The following is an 18,576-nucleotide window of genomic DNA, read 5'->3' as shown; positions in this document are numbered from 1 at the left end:
GGCTCTTTGTTGCGGCACGAGGGCTTCTCTCTAGTTGTGGTGTGCTGGCTCCAGGGTGCATGGGCTCTGTAATTGTGCTTAAGCTCCAGGACGCATGGGCTCTGTAGTTTGCAGCACTGGGGCTCTCTAGTTGAGGTGCACGGGCTCAGTTGCCCCGCAGCATGTGGGATCTTAGTTCCCCAACAAGGGATAGAACCCGTGCCCCCTGCATTGGAAGGTGGATTCTTTACCACTGGATCACCAGAGAAGTCCCTGAATTGGCCATTCTATTCCACTGATGAATGCAGCCATTTTTGTGTCTAAACCATACTACATTAATTATTATAGCTTCCCAGTTTTAGATGGTTATCTCTTAGGACTATCACCACCTTCATAGTTTTTATTTAAAATTATTCTTTTGATTGGCTTTGTGAATTTTCTCTTCTATATGATCTTTAAAATATATTTGTGTGGTTTTTTTTTTATTTATTTTTATTTTTGGCTGTGTTGGGTCTTCGTTTCTGTGCGAGGGCTTTCTCTAGTTGTGGCGAGTGGGGGCCACTCTTCATCGCGGTGCGCGGGCCTCTCACTATCGCGGCCTCTCCCATTGCGGAGCACAGGCTCCAGACGCACAGGCTCAGTAGCTGTGGCTCACGGGCCTAGTTGCTCCGTGGCATGTGGGATCTTCCCAGACCAGGGCTCGAACCCGTGTCCCCTGCATTGGCAGGCAGATTCTCAACCACTGTGCCACCAGGGAAGCCCATTTGTGTGGTTTTTATTGTCCAATTTTGTATAACACAGTGATTTTTAGAAACTCATGTTAACATTATAGATGACTATATTTTTCATTTCTTAAAAATACAAATGACTACTTAAAAAAGAACAAAAAAGAAAAATGTTGTAGGGATTACAACACACATCAAAGTAAAATACATGAAAACATTACAAGACAGGAGAGGGCATAGGTTAAATTATATTATGGTAAATTTCATACATTTTTATCTCAACTAGACAACAATGATTCTAAATCGATTTGATAAATTAAGGATATATTATATACTGTAATCCTTAGAGCAACCACTAAGAAAAATATAGCTAAAAAGCAAATAGAGAATAAGAAAATCCATACAGACAGGAAGTAGAATAGTGGTTGCCAACACATGGGGAAAGGGAATAATTTGGACTAACTCCTAATAAGTATAGGGTTTCTTTTCACAGGGATGAAAACATCTGGAATTAAGACAGTGGTGATGACTGCACAACATAGTGAGTTTACTAAAAACCACTGGAGTGATTAAAATACACTTTAAAATGGTGACTTTTACGCTCTGTGAAGTTTAAAACTATGCTATATATAGGGACTTCCCTGGCAGTCCAGTGGTTAAGACTGCTCTTCCAATGCAGGGGGCATGGGTTCGATCCCTGGTTGGGGAACTGGGATCCCACATGCCATGCTGCATGGCCAAAAAAACCCCAAAAAAACAAAACTATGCTATATATAAAAGAAACCATATAAGTTCGAAAAGAAAAGAAAATAGAGGGGCTAGAATAGAACATTAAAAGCTAAAGAGGAAATGAGAGGGACAAATGGGAAAAAAGCATGATTGTAGACTTAAACCCAAACATATAGATAATTATGTTACATTTAAGTGGACTACATACATACTCCAATTAAAAACAGAAAATGTGTACATTGGGGGAAAGAACTAAGTCTCCACAAATTGATGTTTAAAAGCAATGCTTTACATAATTAAGGTGAAAGTAAAAGAATGCCAGAGAGGTACAAATTGAAAACATAAAATGTAAGAAAAAATTTATAGGACTGCTGAAGTCTTAAGTACAGTGGGGACTAATAAAACATAGAAATTTAATGAAAAGAATGTGGTGAGATGAGGCTTTATTATTATCAGAGAACTTAGATTTCAAGACAAGCACTATTATGGCACCTAGAGACATGATACAAGCCTCAATTCATCAGAAGAACACGATGATCTAGATGTATATGCCCTTAAACAGCAGAGCTTCAAAGTACAAGAAAATACAGGAAGAAAAAAATTTAACAGGAATAAAGGGACAAACAGACAAATCCACAATCACAGTTAAAAACGTCTAACATCTGCCTCCCAATAACTGATTTAATTAGGTTAAATTGTACATAGATACGTACTCCATTTTTTCATATGTATATTGATTCTGTTGGGATTTTAAAACCATTAACTTTAAAGCATTACTAAATTTCGAGAACTTTTTGATCACAGTGTGTTTTCCCGATAAATAGCAAAAGTATACCAAAAGACAGGAAAAGAGGGAATTTCACATACGTTAACCTTAAAAGGGGAATCTATTAATATTTGAAAGTTAAGAACTGGAGACACAGAGCAAGAAGTGAATCATCCCATGGCACCGCTGAGAATAATTAAATCACATCTAACACTCTCATAGTCTAGGCAGAAGGATACAAACCATTTTTTGGAAGAACCACCTCCTCTATGTTGGGTACAGGTGTTGGGTCTTCCATGTCCTTGGTAAGATCTTCTTGCTCATCTTCCTCTTTCTGACTTCTCCGCTTCCCATAAAGACTAGCTTGGCTAAAACATAAAAGATACATAATCACAAACAAGACTGACGATAGCTACTTACAGCAAACAATTTCAGAGGCTTTAACTACACTGTTAGAGAATCTACGCTCAGAATCACTTAAAGGACAAACAGAAATCAAAAAAATTAGATACATTCCCCAAATTACATCTAACCAGTCAAAAGGAAAAGGAAACTTATAGGGTACAAGAAATGACCACAGAAATTCTGCAATACAAATTTGCAGACAGTATCCTAAAAGGTGCTTAGTGTAATAAAAAAAATATCTGCTACGGAAATACAGCACATATTTTATCTCAGATCATAAAGAATCACTTACATAAGAAATTTTCTCAAAGATACATACAAATAACTGCTTTTTGGTTTTTTGTGGTTTTCCGTATTTTCCTGGCTCTTTGTATCATCCAAACATCAGGAACTGCAAAGTAAAATCACTTAGGACGGTACTAACTTTTGTATTTTGTAAAAATTGCCATTGTTCTTTCACCACCAATTCAATCAAATCAACATTTATTTTTAAAACTAACATATGCCAGAAAGCATATTAAAGTTCAAACAAGAATGGAATGACTCCTTACCTTGAGGAATTACAGGGAATACAAGACAGAAATCATTAACTACCTCATATAATGTGATGTGTACCAATACAAAGAAATGAATACAAGGACCACAAAAATACAACTCAGAGAAAGAGAACTGTAACAATTTACTAAAACGTTGGCAGTGTTTCAGGATGATGAGTAAAAGCATAAAAGCTTAAGAAAAAAAATTTCCCGTTTTGGGGTAGTAATCTAGAATACACCGACAAGGAAGGCAGAATGGAGGAAGAGCTTGCTGAGTCCTCACACTGCTGAGAGAATGCTCCAAGTTCTCTTTTTAGAGGGACAACACGTTGGCATAGGTTAGAATAAGGTATACAAAGTAAAAAAATTTGTTTAATAAAAATTACATGACAATTTTTTTTTAAGCCTATGAAACTAAAGGTGGCAAGGAGGTAAAATACTTCAAAATGAAGAAAAGATGCAGGAAGATGAATAAAACAAACGTTAGGAAAACAGGTTTCAAGATGTTTTAGTTAAATAGACTATTCTAAGGGAAGACTTAAATGAGCAAAGTCCTGCTCATTAGAAGGCAGATGCATTCAATTAAAGGACGCGCACACATTTATTTTGGGAAACTAAATTTGGTGGGGTTTATACTCAGAGTAGAGGCTAAATGCCACCAATGCGAGCATCCCAGACATCACATTTTGGTTCTGGGACAACTCATGTCCTGGCAGCCCATCTTAGCCCATAAAGGGGAGAGTAGCGCATCTATTTCAGGCCCAGAAACATTTGGAAAAGTTGTTATGATATTCTTTACAAGGATCTCAGGTAGCTCTGAAATCTCTAAACATCAACAGTAAGTTTCAGAATACAAGTTTAAGAGATAAGGTTACCCTCAATAATCCCCAAGAAAAACCTATTTTGTTGTTTTAATTTTTATGTCACAGTACATGTGACTTGATAAAATAACAAAAATCTTTTTATAACTGTAACTGACTCATTAATATTATTTATAAAACTAAATAAGAGTTTCTTAACTTCCCTAAAAGCTTCTATGCATGGTTAAGAATGCTTCAAGTAACCTTAACCTTCAAGAAATAACGTGATTCAAGGCATGTTCTGGGCAACAAAAGGCAAATTTGGCGAGAGAAGAAAGTCACAAAAGGAAGCTGATAGACAGAAGATGACTGCACTGTAAAGATCTACTTGATAACAGTCAGAAAATCGAGAAATTTACTACCACATGAAAAGAATAAATTTTGCAAACTGTCATTTTCTAAAACTAAACTATAACCTCTGAAAAACTGCTTAAAATGTATTTTGAGGGACTTTCCTGGTGGTCCAGTGGTTAAGACTTCGCCTTCCAATGCAGGGAGTGTGGGTTCGATCCCTAGTAGGGGAGCTAGGATCCCACATGCCTCCCCGCCAAAAAAACCAAAGACATAAAACAGAAGCAATATTGTAACAAATTCAATAAAGACGTTAAAAATGGTCCACATCAAAAAAAAAAAGTCTAAAATATGTTTTGAGCTAGACAACCCTGAAATTATCTACTTAGTACATAATCATAAAATTATTATGTATTGTCTACCATTTATAAGTATCTACTTCAGGCCAGGCACTGTGCAAGGTCTTTAAAGTCTCACTTAATCCCCACAACAACCTATTCAATAGAAACCAAAATCTCCACTCAAGCAAGATTCACTAAGTACAAATGTGACTTACTGAATAAGGCACTACACTGCTGCAATTTGCAGAATATGGAGCAGACAGAGGTTCAACTCCTCTATAAGTCATTTGGATCATGTATGGGACAGGTGGTAAAACTGGAGAAAGACAGTAACTCTGGTGAATATAATTTCTTAAATTCCTTACCAGTCACACTTCTCAATACATACATTGATACAGAAAAAACGTTCTATTCGGAGATAGAAATGTATAAAAATGACATAAGATGCCCATCAGATAACATCCCATAACAAGATGAGCTATCAAAGCAAAGACTTCCAACCAAGTCAAAGTAAGACAAACATCCAATGTAAATGTAAAAATCTGCAAAGTTCTTTAGTCTGTTTCAGTGCCTTCTGAATCATGTTGCAGTTCTTACCCTTTCTTCCCACTCTTCTTCCGGGATTCTGTCGGTGTGGGAGGTGGAGGGGAAGGTGAATGTTTCCTCTTTCGAGCATTAGCTGATGCTTTTCTATCTCTTCTCTCTGGACTTCTGACTGGCTAGGAAGAAGTAAATGGAAGTAAATATCAGCTAGCTTTGCTGACTCCTCAGTTTCTACAAACCCTTGTCCAAAGATGAGTTTTCACAAAGATAATACCAAAAACAATGGCTCAGAGGAAATGAAAGGCACAACATTAAGCATCCTGGACCATAAGCAGTCAGGAGACTTTCCCTGACCTTCCAAGTGATGCACCATCAATGGGTATATTAGAACCATCCCACAGGTATTCAAACTATGCTATAAAACAAACATGCCCAAACCCCTCACAACTAAAAACTGTTCCTGTTCAAATTCTGTGTTCCCAGGTGGGAAAAGCATTTTCAATAACCACTGGAAAAATATGAAACACATGCTATTAAATTAATGAAATACAAAGACTGGCTGAATGATCTTGTGAAAATGTACCAGAAACTACTCCTAGTTCATCATTAAAAGGAATATAAGAGAAAATGACTCAAAAGAGGTAAAATTTTACAAGATTGCAATTTATGATTTAAAAGTCAACCCACAGGCGTAAAACTATCCCTATTTGCAGATGACATGATTTTATATATGGATAATCCCAAGGAATCCACAAAAAAAACTATTAGAGCTAACAAACGAGCTCAGCATAGTTGCAGGCCATACATCAATATACAAAAGTCAGCCTGTAGATAATAAATTTAATACCAATTTAATAAAACAGACCATAATAAAGAAAATACACCTAAAATGATCCAAAGTATTGCACCTGAGGTTGAAAAACGAATCAGAGATTAAAACATCAATTAAACATTAATGATTGGGGGGCTTCCCTGGTGGCGCAGTGGTTGAGAATCTGCCTGCCAATGCAGGGGACACGGGTTCGAGACCTGGTCTGGGAAGATCCCACATGCCGCGGAGCAACTGGGCCCGTGAGCCATAATTACTGAGCCTGCGCGTCTGGAGCCTGTGCTCCGCAACAAGAGAGGCCTCAATAGTGAGAGGCCCGCGCACCGCGATGAAGAGTGGCCCCTACTTGCTGCAACTAGAGAAAGCCCTCGCACAGAAACGAAGACCCAACACAGCCATAAATAAATAAATAAATAATAAATTAAAAAACAAAAAACCAAAAAAAAAACCAGACATATTATTAAAAAAAAAAAAATTAATGATTGGGACTTCCCTGGTGGCGCCGTGGTTAAGAATCCGCCTGCCAATGCAAGGGACACGGGTTCAAGGCCTGGTCCAGGAAGATCCCACATGCCGCGGAGCAATTAAGCTCGTGTGCCACAACTACTGAGCCTGCACTCTACAGCCCGAGCGCCGCAACTACTGAGCCCGTGTACTGCAACTACTGAAGCCAGCGCACCTAGAGCCTGTGCTCTGCAACAAGAGAAGCCACCACAATGAGAAGCCTGTGCGCTGCAATGAAGCATAGCCCCCACTCGCCGCAATGAGAGAAAGCCCACACACAGCAACGAAGACCCAACGCAGGCAAAAAAAAAAAAAATATATCCAAAGCAAATAGGGATGAACTAAAAATAAAAAGACATGAAAAAGACTCAGTTTTTAAATATTTTTTTCTTAAAGATAAAGAATATATGGTGTGTGACAGACTTTTGTAAGAAAGTCTCGGGGCTGAAAATAGGTATGAAAGAACTACACTTTCTAAATTATTGGTTAAAAGTATATGTCTCAAAGATTTTTTCAAAAACTAAAATACAAAACAAAAAGCAAAAATCTTAAGTGTCCCCAATGAAAAAAGAGTTAAAATTACCCTGTAATGACATTTAGTTCACAAAATTAATACTCAGATCTAGAGAACAAAATCAGTTGTACTACCTTGCACACTGCATGGGCCACTTTAAATCTTAATGACCCTCTGAGATTCTCATGCCCCTTTTTGGGGGATGCCAGCTCCTGAGATGGTTGTTATGGCCATTTTGTAACTTTTATATACACTTGATGGCTGAGAGTTTATTAATGAAGATTTGATAACATTCAGGCCAAGAAAGAAGAAAACACCAAGTGAGAAAAATGGTGTCAAACCAAATACCTCTTCATTCTTTGTTGAAATTCGCTGACGCAAACTCACGGGCTTCCTGTTCTCATCCACCTCATAATCCTCCTCATTCATCCATTCATTGAAAACATCAGTGTCCAAAATCCATTTTGCATGAACCTAAAATCACATCAAAGCATGAATATCTACATAAATAATAAATCACTACAGTTTTTAAAGTATTCAAAATGAAAGTAGCTGATTTATTACACTCAAAGCCTCAACTGCATAGAACAGTTTAAAAATATGACTATTAGTGACATATGAGTGGCAACTTAACTTATTTTAATTTTTATTCCATGTCTTTTACTGAGTAAACAGTAAAAAAAGCATGACTGGTTTTGTGTAGACTGAGGCTTTGATAACCAAGACCCTGAAATTTGATAATCATGTCATCTTTTTTCTTTATTTCAGCTTTATTTAGGTGTAAGTGAAAAATAAAACTGTAAGATATTTAAGGTGTACGTTGTGATTTGATATACATAAACATTGTGAAAGGATTCACCCCCCCCCCAGCGAGTTAATACATCCATCCCCTCACATATTTATCTTGCGTGCGTGTGCATGCGCGTGCACATGAGAACACTTAAGTCTACTCTCTTAGCAAATTTCAACTTTACAGTACAGTGTTATCAACTTTTGTCACATTTGACATTAGCTCCTCAGACCTAATTTATCTTATAGCTGAAAATTGGTACCTTTTACCAACCGCTTCCTATTTCTCCTACCCCCCAATCCCTGGCAACCACTTTTCTACAGTTTCTAGGAGTTTGACTTTTTTTTTTTTTTCCTTTAAGATTCCACATATAAGTGGTACCATGCAGTACTTGTATTTCTCTATTTGGCTTATTTCACTAATCATGGCATCTTCATCTTCACAAAAATCAGTGACAGAAACATTCAAAGGCAAAAGGCCAAAGTAAATCATTGCTTTAGGCATAAGGAATGTCTCTAGGTTTATACATTCGATAACATTCTAAGAAATGATGAAAGAGGACATTTACTGACATGTTGCCCAGCCCTGTCAAGTACACATGGTGCTCTAAAGAGGCCTTTCAGGGACAGCCAAGGTTGGGATAGGGTGGAGAAGTGAGAGTCAGATTTGGGGTTCTTTCCAGTCCTTTACATGGCCACTTCTTTCATTTTTGGTGTTTTTTTTGTTAACGTTTCTAAGAATAAAAGGAAGGGTTCTCTGGATGTTATACAGATACACATGTAGATACAGATATATATAGATATTTAAACCACAGGCCTAGCCTATATAATACTTCTATTTATTCAACAGTATTTCTCAAAGAGAGCACAATTGGAATTGGGGACTAGACTTCTTTCCTGTGTGGGACTGCTGTTCAGTCATGGGTGGTGTGTGTGTGTGTTGCAGTGTGTGTGTGTGTTGCAGTGTGCGTGTTGCAATTAACATGCCCAGTCAAGAATCATTAAAATACTAACATGAGAGCAAAGAGAGCAAAAGAGAGCAGAAACTACAGCTATGAAGTCTTCAAGAAGTAAAAACCTACAACATGGCAATCACTAAGAGACTATATGGACTTGCCAATAAAAATATTTTGTCAATCTAAGCTCCCCACTGCTCCCCCCTTGTATTCTAAAAAAAGGAAACGTTACTACATTGGTTGTTAAGGATATTGCCTGAATCATATACTGCTTTAAGAATGACATCGACCTGACTACATGCCTCTTTTCCTCCCAAAACTAGGGCTACACAGTAACACACACAAACACAAAATTAATACCCGTCAAGGAGAATACAAGACCTTAAATAATGTAACTCGAAAAGACTTCTATATGTATAAATTATGAGAATAGGATATAAATAGAGCACATGAGAAACCTTAAGCTAATTAGAGAAAAAATCTATTTAAAGGCATGACTATGTTCAAGAAAAGGGTAAATTAATTCAGTGATGTAATTAATTACAGAAAAATTTAATTCAGTAATTAATTCAGAAAAATTTATGTCACAGCATTCGAAAACATAATAGTCTTTTCCAAATTATTCCTAAGTATGTATATATTTTAAAAGTAGAGCTGAATATTCACACTGTACATTCTTTACTATCCAGAAGACCTTGAGAGAATTCTCTTGAGAAAGTATGTTAGGACAGTATGGACAACTAATGATCATTTGTGCCAGGCACTCTGCTGAACACCTTACATATAATATGATCTTGTTTAATCCCGCTAAGCAAGGCAGGTTAGTCTCTCCAGTTTTCCAAATCAGCAAACTGGGGCACACAGTGTCAGCAAGCTGCCCAGTTACTTACCTACCAAGAGGCAAAGCTTTGCACGGAGTTCTGCCTAAGCTCTTATGCCACTATGCTCTATTACCTGTCTCATAAAAACACCTTAGGGTCAGAATAATATAATAGGTTATGCAACCTTCAGCAAAGTTATCTAAGTTCTGTAACCCAGTTTCCTTACCTATGAAATGATACGATGGTGAACTCTGCTATCAAGCCCAGTCCTAAACTTCTGACAACTATGATCTTCAACACAGTATGTTTCTAAAACTCCTTCCGTAATACTTTACAATGTTATATGGCTCACAAGTCATATAGTTTATCCCTTTAATCAACATTTTTTTCCACGTAACAACTTAACTCTGACTAGACAGATGTCTAGATTTGACTACACACAAAGATATATGTTTGAAACTGCTAGACAATGCTGGAGACTGAGTAGTTCTAACATTAGAGAGCACAGTTCACATTTTTTTCAAGTTTTCAATGAGAATAGTTTGGTTATAACCTCTCAGATTACATTTAAAGGTAGTTTTTGTTGTTGTTGTTTAAAATCATCTTCCCTGAACATAAAGGGACAACACAAATATAGGAGGAATTGGTATGCTTTTTACTGGGGGGGGGGGGGGGCGGGTAAGGGGTCAGATACTAAATATTTTAGGCTTGCAAGCCATATGTTCTCTGTCTCTACTCAACTCTGCTGCTATAGTGTGCAATCAGCCACAGAAAATACATAAATGAATGGGTTTGGTGGTGATCTAATACAATTTTATATACAAAAACAGGTGGCTATAATTTGCCAACCCCTGTAAAAGGAAAAGTAGTTTTACCCAACTGACACTCCATATATGAGGTTTAATAGAGAAAAAATTTTCCAAAAATATACTTTAATTACTATATGATTATTCTGAGATGATCAATGAAATGTGAAGAAAATTATACAACTTTACTGAAAGATATAAAAGACCTAAATAAATTGGGAGATAAATTGCCTCCACAAATTGAGAGGCTCAGTATTGTAAAGATGTCAGTTTTCTCCAAGTTGTTCTACAGATTAAATTTAATTCCAATCAAAATCCCAATGAGTTCGTTTAACATGGACCTTAACAAGCTGATTCTAAACTTTACACAAAACAGCAAAGACCCAAAAGACTCCTGAAGAAGAAAAAAGTGGGAGTACTCAAGTCAGAACAAATAACTAATAAAACTTTATAACAGAGCCAAGAAACAAATCACAACATACATAAAAATTTACTTTTAACAGAAACGGCATGGATCAGTGGGGAGAGAAATCCAGCTTCAATATTTTTCCACCTTGAAACTATAGCTGATCTAACAGAATATGGGGAAAATTTTTTTTCCCTACATCATAACATGCTTAAAAATTAATTCCCGGTAAATTAAAGATCTTTATATATGAAAGGCAAAACTAAAGAATTTTTAAAGATGATTTAAGACAATATCGTGATGACCTTGGGATAGAAAACAAAAAGGTAAGCTACTAGGAAAACCTATTTTTTTAATTTTTATTTTGTAATAAATTTATTTATTTGATTTTATTTTTTATTTTTGGCTGAGTTGGGTCTTCGTTGCTGTGCGTGGGGGCTTTCTCTAGTTGTGACAAGCGGGGGCTACTCTTCATTGCCGTGTGCGGGTTTCTCATTGCAGTGGCTTCTCTTGTTGCGGAGCACGGGCTCTAGGCACGCGGGCTTCAGTAGTTGTGGCACGTGGGCTCAGCAGTTGTGGCTCGCAGGCGCTAGAGCGCAGGCTCAGTAGTTGTGGCACACGGGGTTAGCCGCTCCACAGTACACAATATGATTACACTGATATTAAAGCTTTTTAAATGTGAAAACTAAAACAGGATTTGTGTAGTTTTGTGTGTGTGTGTGTGTGTGTGTGTGTGTGTGTGGTAAAACTACATAAAAAAGACAAGCCAAACATTTAGAATAATGGTTAGCTCTGAGTGGGCAGGCCAAAGGATGAACATGGAATGTTTCAAACGTAATGGTAATGTTCTTTTTTGAGAGTGGCAAGTACACAGGTGTTTTTTAAAACTGTGATCTGGTTTTATTATTCATATTTAATAAATAATAATATCCACAATTTAACATTTTAAATTAAGTGCTAACTTTCTCATAGCAATCACATTTCCTCTAGAGCAACAAAACAATACATAAGCATTGTTTTATACAATAACAGAGAAAATAAAATTCCAGTTCAAATATTCTGACTAAAGACATGCTTAGTTAGTTCCTTTTCTCTAGATTTCAGGGATAAGATCTTCAAGCATTAAAAAGTATTATACTAGGATTATATTCTCTTGAAGGTAAAATAAAAATGCAGGTTCAAGAAGAAAAATAAAGTATATAACACACTTGACTTTTAACGAAAAGCATATGCATTTATTCTTAAAATGGATAACAGTGAGCACAAATTGGAATTTAGACTTCATAGGATACATTAAGAAAAAGTATTTAAATATGATAAATTAATTTTAAAAGGATAACCAACAAGGACCTATTGTATAGCACAGGGAACTCTGCTCAATATTATGTGGCAGCCTGGATGGGAGGGGAGTCTGGGGGAGAATGAATACATGTATATATGTATGGCTAAGTCTCATTTGCTGTGCACCTGAAACTACCACAACATTGTTAATCAGCTATACTCCAATATAAACTAAAAAGTTAAAAAAATTTTTAAAATTTAGTTTGTAAATACAAACATAAAAGCAAAAAAATAAATAAACATGAAAGATTCCATGTACTCAGTAACTATTTAAATTTCTAGTGAAAAATTTTATATGTTTAACAAACGTAAAACGAAGTAGGGGACTTCCCTGGTGGTCCAGTGGTTAAAAATCCACCTTCCAATGCAGGGAATGTGGGTTCAATCCCTGGTCAGGGAACTAAGATCCTACATGCTGCAGGGCAACTAACCCCGTGCGCTGCAACTACTGAGCATGCGAGCCACAACTAGAGAGCCAGCAGGCCGCAACTACAGAACCCACGCGCTCTGGAGCTTGCGAGCCACAACTAGAGAGAAGCCCGCATGTCGCAACAAAAGATCCCACACGTTGCAATACAGATGCCACATGCCAAAACTAAGACCCGACAAAACCAAAAATAAAATAAATAAATATATATATATATATATATTTTTAAAGTAAGTAGTTCCTAATTTTGCTTTCTTGGACATACATGATCAACAAAGTTTGAAAACCACTGATTTAAAGTATTTGTAATTGCTTTTATTGCAGGGTGGGCATTCTTTAGCTATTGCATTTCCCTTTAAAAGTCATTCTAGGGACTTCCTTGGTGACCCATGGTTAAGAATCCGCCTGCCAATGCAGGGGACACGGGTTCTAGCCCTGGTCTGGGAAGATCCCACATGCCGTGGAGCAGCTAAGCCCGTGCACCACAACTACTGAGCCTGTGCCCTAGAGCCCACGAGCCACAACTACTGAGCCCATGCGCCACAACTACTGAAGCCTGCTCGCCTGGAGCCCATGCTCCCCAACAAGAGAAGCCACTGCAATGAGAAGAACGCACACTGCAACGAACAGTGGCCCCCGCTCGCCACAACTAGAGAATGCCCGCGCGCAGCAACGAAGACCCAATGCAGCCAAATAAATAAATAGTTTTTTTTAAAGTCATTCTATTTTCCTAAAAACAAGACAAAGAAATGCTATCAGCTGCCTCATTCCTTATAAGAATTTGTCATTCCAATAAATTATACCCAGGAATCAGGGGGAGAGTGGGTGTGAAAATCACAGAAACATCACACAAGGGAACAACTGTTGCACTGGCACTCTAAATGAGGATTCAGCACTTATTTGTAACCCATACATGGAGACACAAAAAGAAATGGTTAAAAATTTTTCTGTAGTCTACACGTCAAGTAAAAAAGTTTATTTCTAACAAAGAAAGGCCAGATTTTAAAAGTTTAACATTTCCCGGACTTCCCTGGTGGCACAGCGGTTAAGAACCTGCCTGCCAATGTAGGGGACACGGGTTCGAGCCCTGGTCTGGGAAGATCCCACATGCCGCAAAGCAACTAAGCTTGTGCACCGCAACTACTGAGCCTGCGCTCTACAGCCCGCGTGCCACAACTACTGAGCCCGCAAGCCACAAATACTGAGCCTGTGCGCCTAGAGCCTGTGCTCCACAACAAGAGAAGCCACCGCAATGAGAAGCCCACACACCGCAACGAAGAGTATCCCCTGCTCGCCTCAACTAGAGAAAGCCCGCGTGCAGCAATGGAGACCCAACATAGCCAAAAATAAATAAATTTTTAAAAAAAGAAAAGAATGTCTCTATGTATATAACTGGGTCCCTCTGCTGTACAGCAGAGATTGGCACAACACTGTAAATCAACTATACTTCAATTCAAAACAAAACTACAAAAAAACCCCACCATAACTAAATTAAAAAATACAACTAAATATTTACAATATACTCTAAACATTTAAAGAACTTTTATTACTCTAGGAGACAACAGAAAAAACTTACCCAAAAATGATGAAAAAAATTTAAAAAAAACATTAAAAAACACCCTTGAAAATACAAAAAGATGTTCAACTTCACTCACAAAAAGAGATACCAAATTAAGATTAACATAGATACCATTTCTCACATATCAGGATTTGCAAAAATTCAAATGCTTGACAACATACACTCTCTTGGTGAGGCTATGAGGGAAGAGGCACTCTGGCTTCACTGTTTACAAGAATTCAAAATGGTGCAGACTCCCATGGTAGAGGCACGAATCTAACACAACTATGTATTTTCATTTACTCCTCAACACAGCAACTCTAATTCTAGAAATTTACCTTGACCATACACCTTAAAGAAATAAGACAATACATACGGCACAAGGTTATTTATTGCAGCTTTGTCTGTAATTCTAAAATAATGGCAACTATTCACATTTCCAAGTATAATGGAGCACTGTGAAGGTATGACCACCAAGAGTTTCCAGGAAAGATTAAGCAGAAAAGGCAAAGTATAAAAGAGGGAAATAAAAAAATATGCAAACACCTACATATTTTGGCAAAAAGAAACACAGGAAGGATAAGCCAGAAAATAGTAAGTTTATTCTACAAGGAATGGGGAGATGGGAATAGAACGAACTCATGGGGAAGTATACATTTTTTGGAAGCATACATTTTTTGAAAGCACATTAGAATTCTACATATTCAAAACATAAAACTAGGGAGATCCCTGGTGGTCCAGTGGTAAAGAATCTGACTTACAATGCAGGTGACGTGGGTTTGATCACTGGTCAGGAAACTAAGATCCCACATGTCGTGGGGCAACTAAGCCCGCGTGCCACAACTACTGAGCTCACATGCCTCAACTAGAGTCCGTGTGCTGCAAATTACAGAGTCCATGCGCTCTGGGACCCACACACCACAACTACAGGGCCCACGTGCCGTGGAGCCTGCATGCCACAACTAGAGAAGAGAAAAAACCCACACGCCACTAGAGAGAAGCCCGCACACCACAACGAAGAGCCTGTGCACTGCAATGATGACCCTGCGTGCGGCAACTAAGACCTGCCGCAGGCAAAAATAAATAAGTTAAATAAATAATAAATAAATCTTAAAAAATAAATATATATAAAATTAAACCAGCTTGGATGGGAAGAGGGAGAGGAAACACCAAAACTGAAATCAAACTGAAAGAAATAAACCTAACAATACTTCAAATAAGTAACAACCGCACTGAAGGGAGGGGAAAAAAGGTTCATCCAGGTAACTCATGAACACACTATTTGCCAATATATAATACACCCTCAGTCTTGGGGAGGGCTAGGGGAGCAGGAGAACCACAAACATATCTTGAACTCTTTTAGTATTTTTGTTTATGATAGTGGCAGGGGCAAAGCAATTCTGAAACTAATTTGAACGTATCCATGAACCGGGTAAATGTGTTGATGCTGGGAGCCAAGATTCTTACTCTCGGAAGAAGAGACATATAAATATGGAGTAGGGGAGGGCAAAAAGGAACACTGTGGGGACAGATTAGAACTGGAGGTATCATTATGGCCTCATTATTTCTAAAATATATATATTATGTGTATATGCACGTATATGTGTACTCAACTACTGTTTGCATTTGAGTTTACAGATACATAATAGCTCTGAATAGAAAGGACCTAGAAGCAAAGATACTTCAGTAGCACTGAGCATACCTGTACCCAGATGGTGGTCTCTAATATCTTTTCCTACTGAAAGAAATGAGAGCTCCTCAGAGAAACAGCTGATTCTAGGCATGAGGAATGGAAGATACTAAATGAACCTGGAACATCCTGCTATGCGCTAAAGGAGGTGCTCAAAAATGACAAGTGCATCACAAGGATGACAAGCCAAGGACTTCCTTGGCAGTCAAGCGGTTAAAACTTCGCCTTCCAATGCAGGGGGCGCGGGTTCGATCCCTGGTCGGGGAGCTAAGATCCCACATGCCTCATGGCCAAAAACACCAAAACATAAAACAGAAGCAATACTGTAACAAATTCAATAAAGACTTTAAAAATGGTCCACATCAAAAAATCTTAAAAAAAAAAACAAGGATGACAAGCCAGCCTGAAGGGGCTCCCAGTAGCCAACTATGAAACAACTTCAGCACAAAATAATGAAGTAATGAATTACTGACCACTGAAAAATTACAATTCCATGAATTCACACTGACAACAGACAGATAAATAAATACGTAAAAGAGGGAAAAGGAAGGGTTCTTGCTTACAGGAGAACTCTGAAAGCCAACTGGTAAATGTGTAGGGAAGGGCTGGAGTGGAAAAGTATCGCTGTGTAATCATCAAAGAAAAGACTGGTTCAGGCAAGAATTCCAAGTGGATGCTAAACCTGGGTGATGGAGGATTTTGATGAGAAGGAGGATATCTCCATGGTCTAAAGAATCTTTCACAAATTGGTTATAAGTTGCAAATGGAGGGGAAAAGTAACCATACAGTGGAGCCATCACAGAACACCTTAACTGGGTGATTAAGATCACCAGTGAGGAGGGACTTCCCTGGTGGTCCAGTGGTTAAGACTCCATGCTCCCAATGTACAGGGCCTGGGTTTGATCCCTGGTCAGGGAACTAAATCCCACATGCCGCAGCTAAGAGTTCACACGCCACAACTAAATATCCCACATGACACAACGAAGATCCCACGTGCTGCAACTAAGACCTGGCACAGCCAAATAAATAAATATTTTTTTTTAAAAAAAGATCACCAGTGAGGAGCAGATGGACACAGCATGCCTGCCAATATGATGCCCTGAGAAGGACACATCACTCATGCAGCATTCTAAGTAGACTGCAGAGACTGAATCAACCACAAGGAAAGATCAGAAATTCCAAATGAGAAGTATTCTTCTGAAATTCAAAAACATGGTAAAAGGCAAGGAAACACTGTGGTAATGTTACAGATTAAAGGAAACTAAAGTGACATGACAGAGGAATTCAATACCTGGTATCAGACAGAATTATGTAATAGGAAAAAAATGGGTTTTTTTGTTTTGTTTTGGCTGCGCAGCACGTGGGATCTTAGTTCCCCAATCAGGGCTTGAACGTGGCCCCAGCATTGAAAGCGCCAAGTCCTAACCACTGGACTGCCAAGGAATTCCCCAAAAAATGTTATAAAAAACATTTTAATCAAAATGGATTAAAGACTTAAATGTAAGACTGGGTACTATAAAACTCTTAGAGGAAAACATAGGCAGAAAAACTCTCCAATATAAATTGCAACAAGATCTTTTTGGATCCATCTCCTTGAGTAATGAAAGCGAAAACAAAATTAAACAAATGGGACCTAATTAAACTTAAAAACTTTTTCATAGTGAAGGAAACCATAAGCAAAACGAAAAGACAACCCACAGAATGGGAGAAAAAAATCTGCAAGCGAAGTGACCGACAAGGGATTAATCTCCAAAATATACAAACAGCTCATGTAGCTCTACGTCAAAAAAAAAAAGCCCCCCAAATGGACAGAAGATCTAAATAGACATTTCTCCAAAGAAGACATTCAGATGGACAAAAAGCACATGAAAAGATGTTCAACATCACTAATTATCAGAGAAATGCAAATCAAAGCTATAATGAGGCATCACCTCACACGAGTCAGAAAGGCCATCATCAAAAAATCTACAAACAATAAATGCTGGAGAGGATGTGGAGAAAAGGGAACCCTCCTACATGGTGGGTGGGAATGTAAATTGGTACAGCCACTATAGAGAACAGTATGGAGGTTCCTTAAAAAACTAAAAATAGAACTACCATATGATCTAGCAATCCCACTCCTGGGCATATATCCAGAGAAAACCATAATTCGAAAAGATATATGTACCCCAATGTTCATTGCAGCACTATTCACAACAGCCAGGACATGGAAGCAATGAAATGTCCATTGACGGAGAAATGGATAAAGAAGATGTGGTACATACATACAATGCAATACTACTCAGCCATAAAAAAGAATGAAATAATGCCATTCACAGCAACATGGATGGATCTAGAGATTGTCATACTGAGTGAAGTAAGTCAGAGAGAGAAAGACAAACATATCATATGATATCACTTATATGTGGAATCTAAAAAAATGGTACAAATGAACCTATTTAGAAAATAGAAATAGAGTCACAGATGTAGAAAACAAACTATAGTTACCAAGGGGAAAGCGGGGGGTACAAATTGGGAGATTGGGATTGACATATACACACTACTATATATATAAAACAGAAAACTAATAAGGACCTACTGTATAGCACAGGGAACTTTACTCAATACTCTGTAATGACCTATACGGGAAGAGAGTCTAAAAAGAGTAGATATATGTCTATGTATAACTGATTCACTTTGCTGTACAGCAGAAACTAACACAACATTGTAAATCAACAATACTCCAATAAAAATTAATTTAAAAAAAATTACTGGGTCAAG

General features: G+C 37.8%; 1 protein-coding gene across 5 annotated transcripts in view; it reads right to left on the bottom strand.

The window, feature by feature from the left end:
• SMARCC1 (SWI/SNF related, matrix associated, actin dependent regulator of chromatin subfamily c member 1) overlaps positions 1-18,576 on the bottom strand; it is a 192,668-nt gene that overhangs the window by 110,239 nt on the left and 63,853 nt on the right. For all 5 annotated transcript variants that reach the window (XR_009009515.1, XM_057554908.1, XM_057554907.1 and 2 more), the window contains exons 9-11: positions 7,371-7,496; positions 5,230-5,351; positions 2,443-2,567 (exon numbers count right to left, since the gene is read on the bottom strand). Coding sequence is in view for 4 of the 5 variants with exons in the window: in XM_057554908.1 (XP_057410891.1) it covers positions 2,443-2,567; positions 5,230-5,351; positions 7,371-7,496 (373 nt within the window). In the remaining variant the exon portion in view is untranslated. The remainder of the gene's footprint in view (positions 1-2,442; positions 2,568-5,229; positions 5,352-7,370; positions 7,497-18,576) is intronic.

Source organism: Balaenoptera acutorostrata, chromosome 10 (genome assembly GCF_949987535.1).
Source record: "Balaenoptera acutorostrata chromosome 10, mBalAcu1.1, whole genome shotgun sequence".
Lineage (NCBI taxonomy): Eukaryota > Metazoa > Chordata > Mammalia > Artiodactyla > Balaenopteridae > Balaenoptera > Balaenoptera acutorostrata.
Note: the sequence above shows the minus strand (reverse complement) of the source record. Positions and strands in the feature narration are given on the sequence as shown.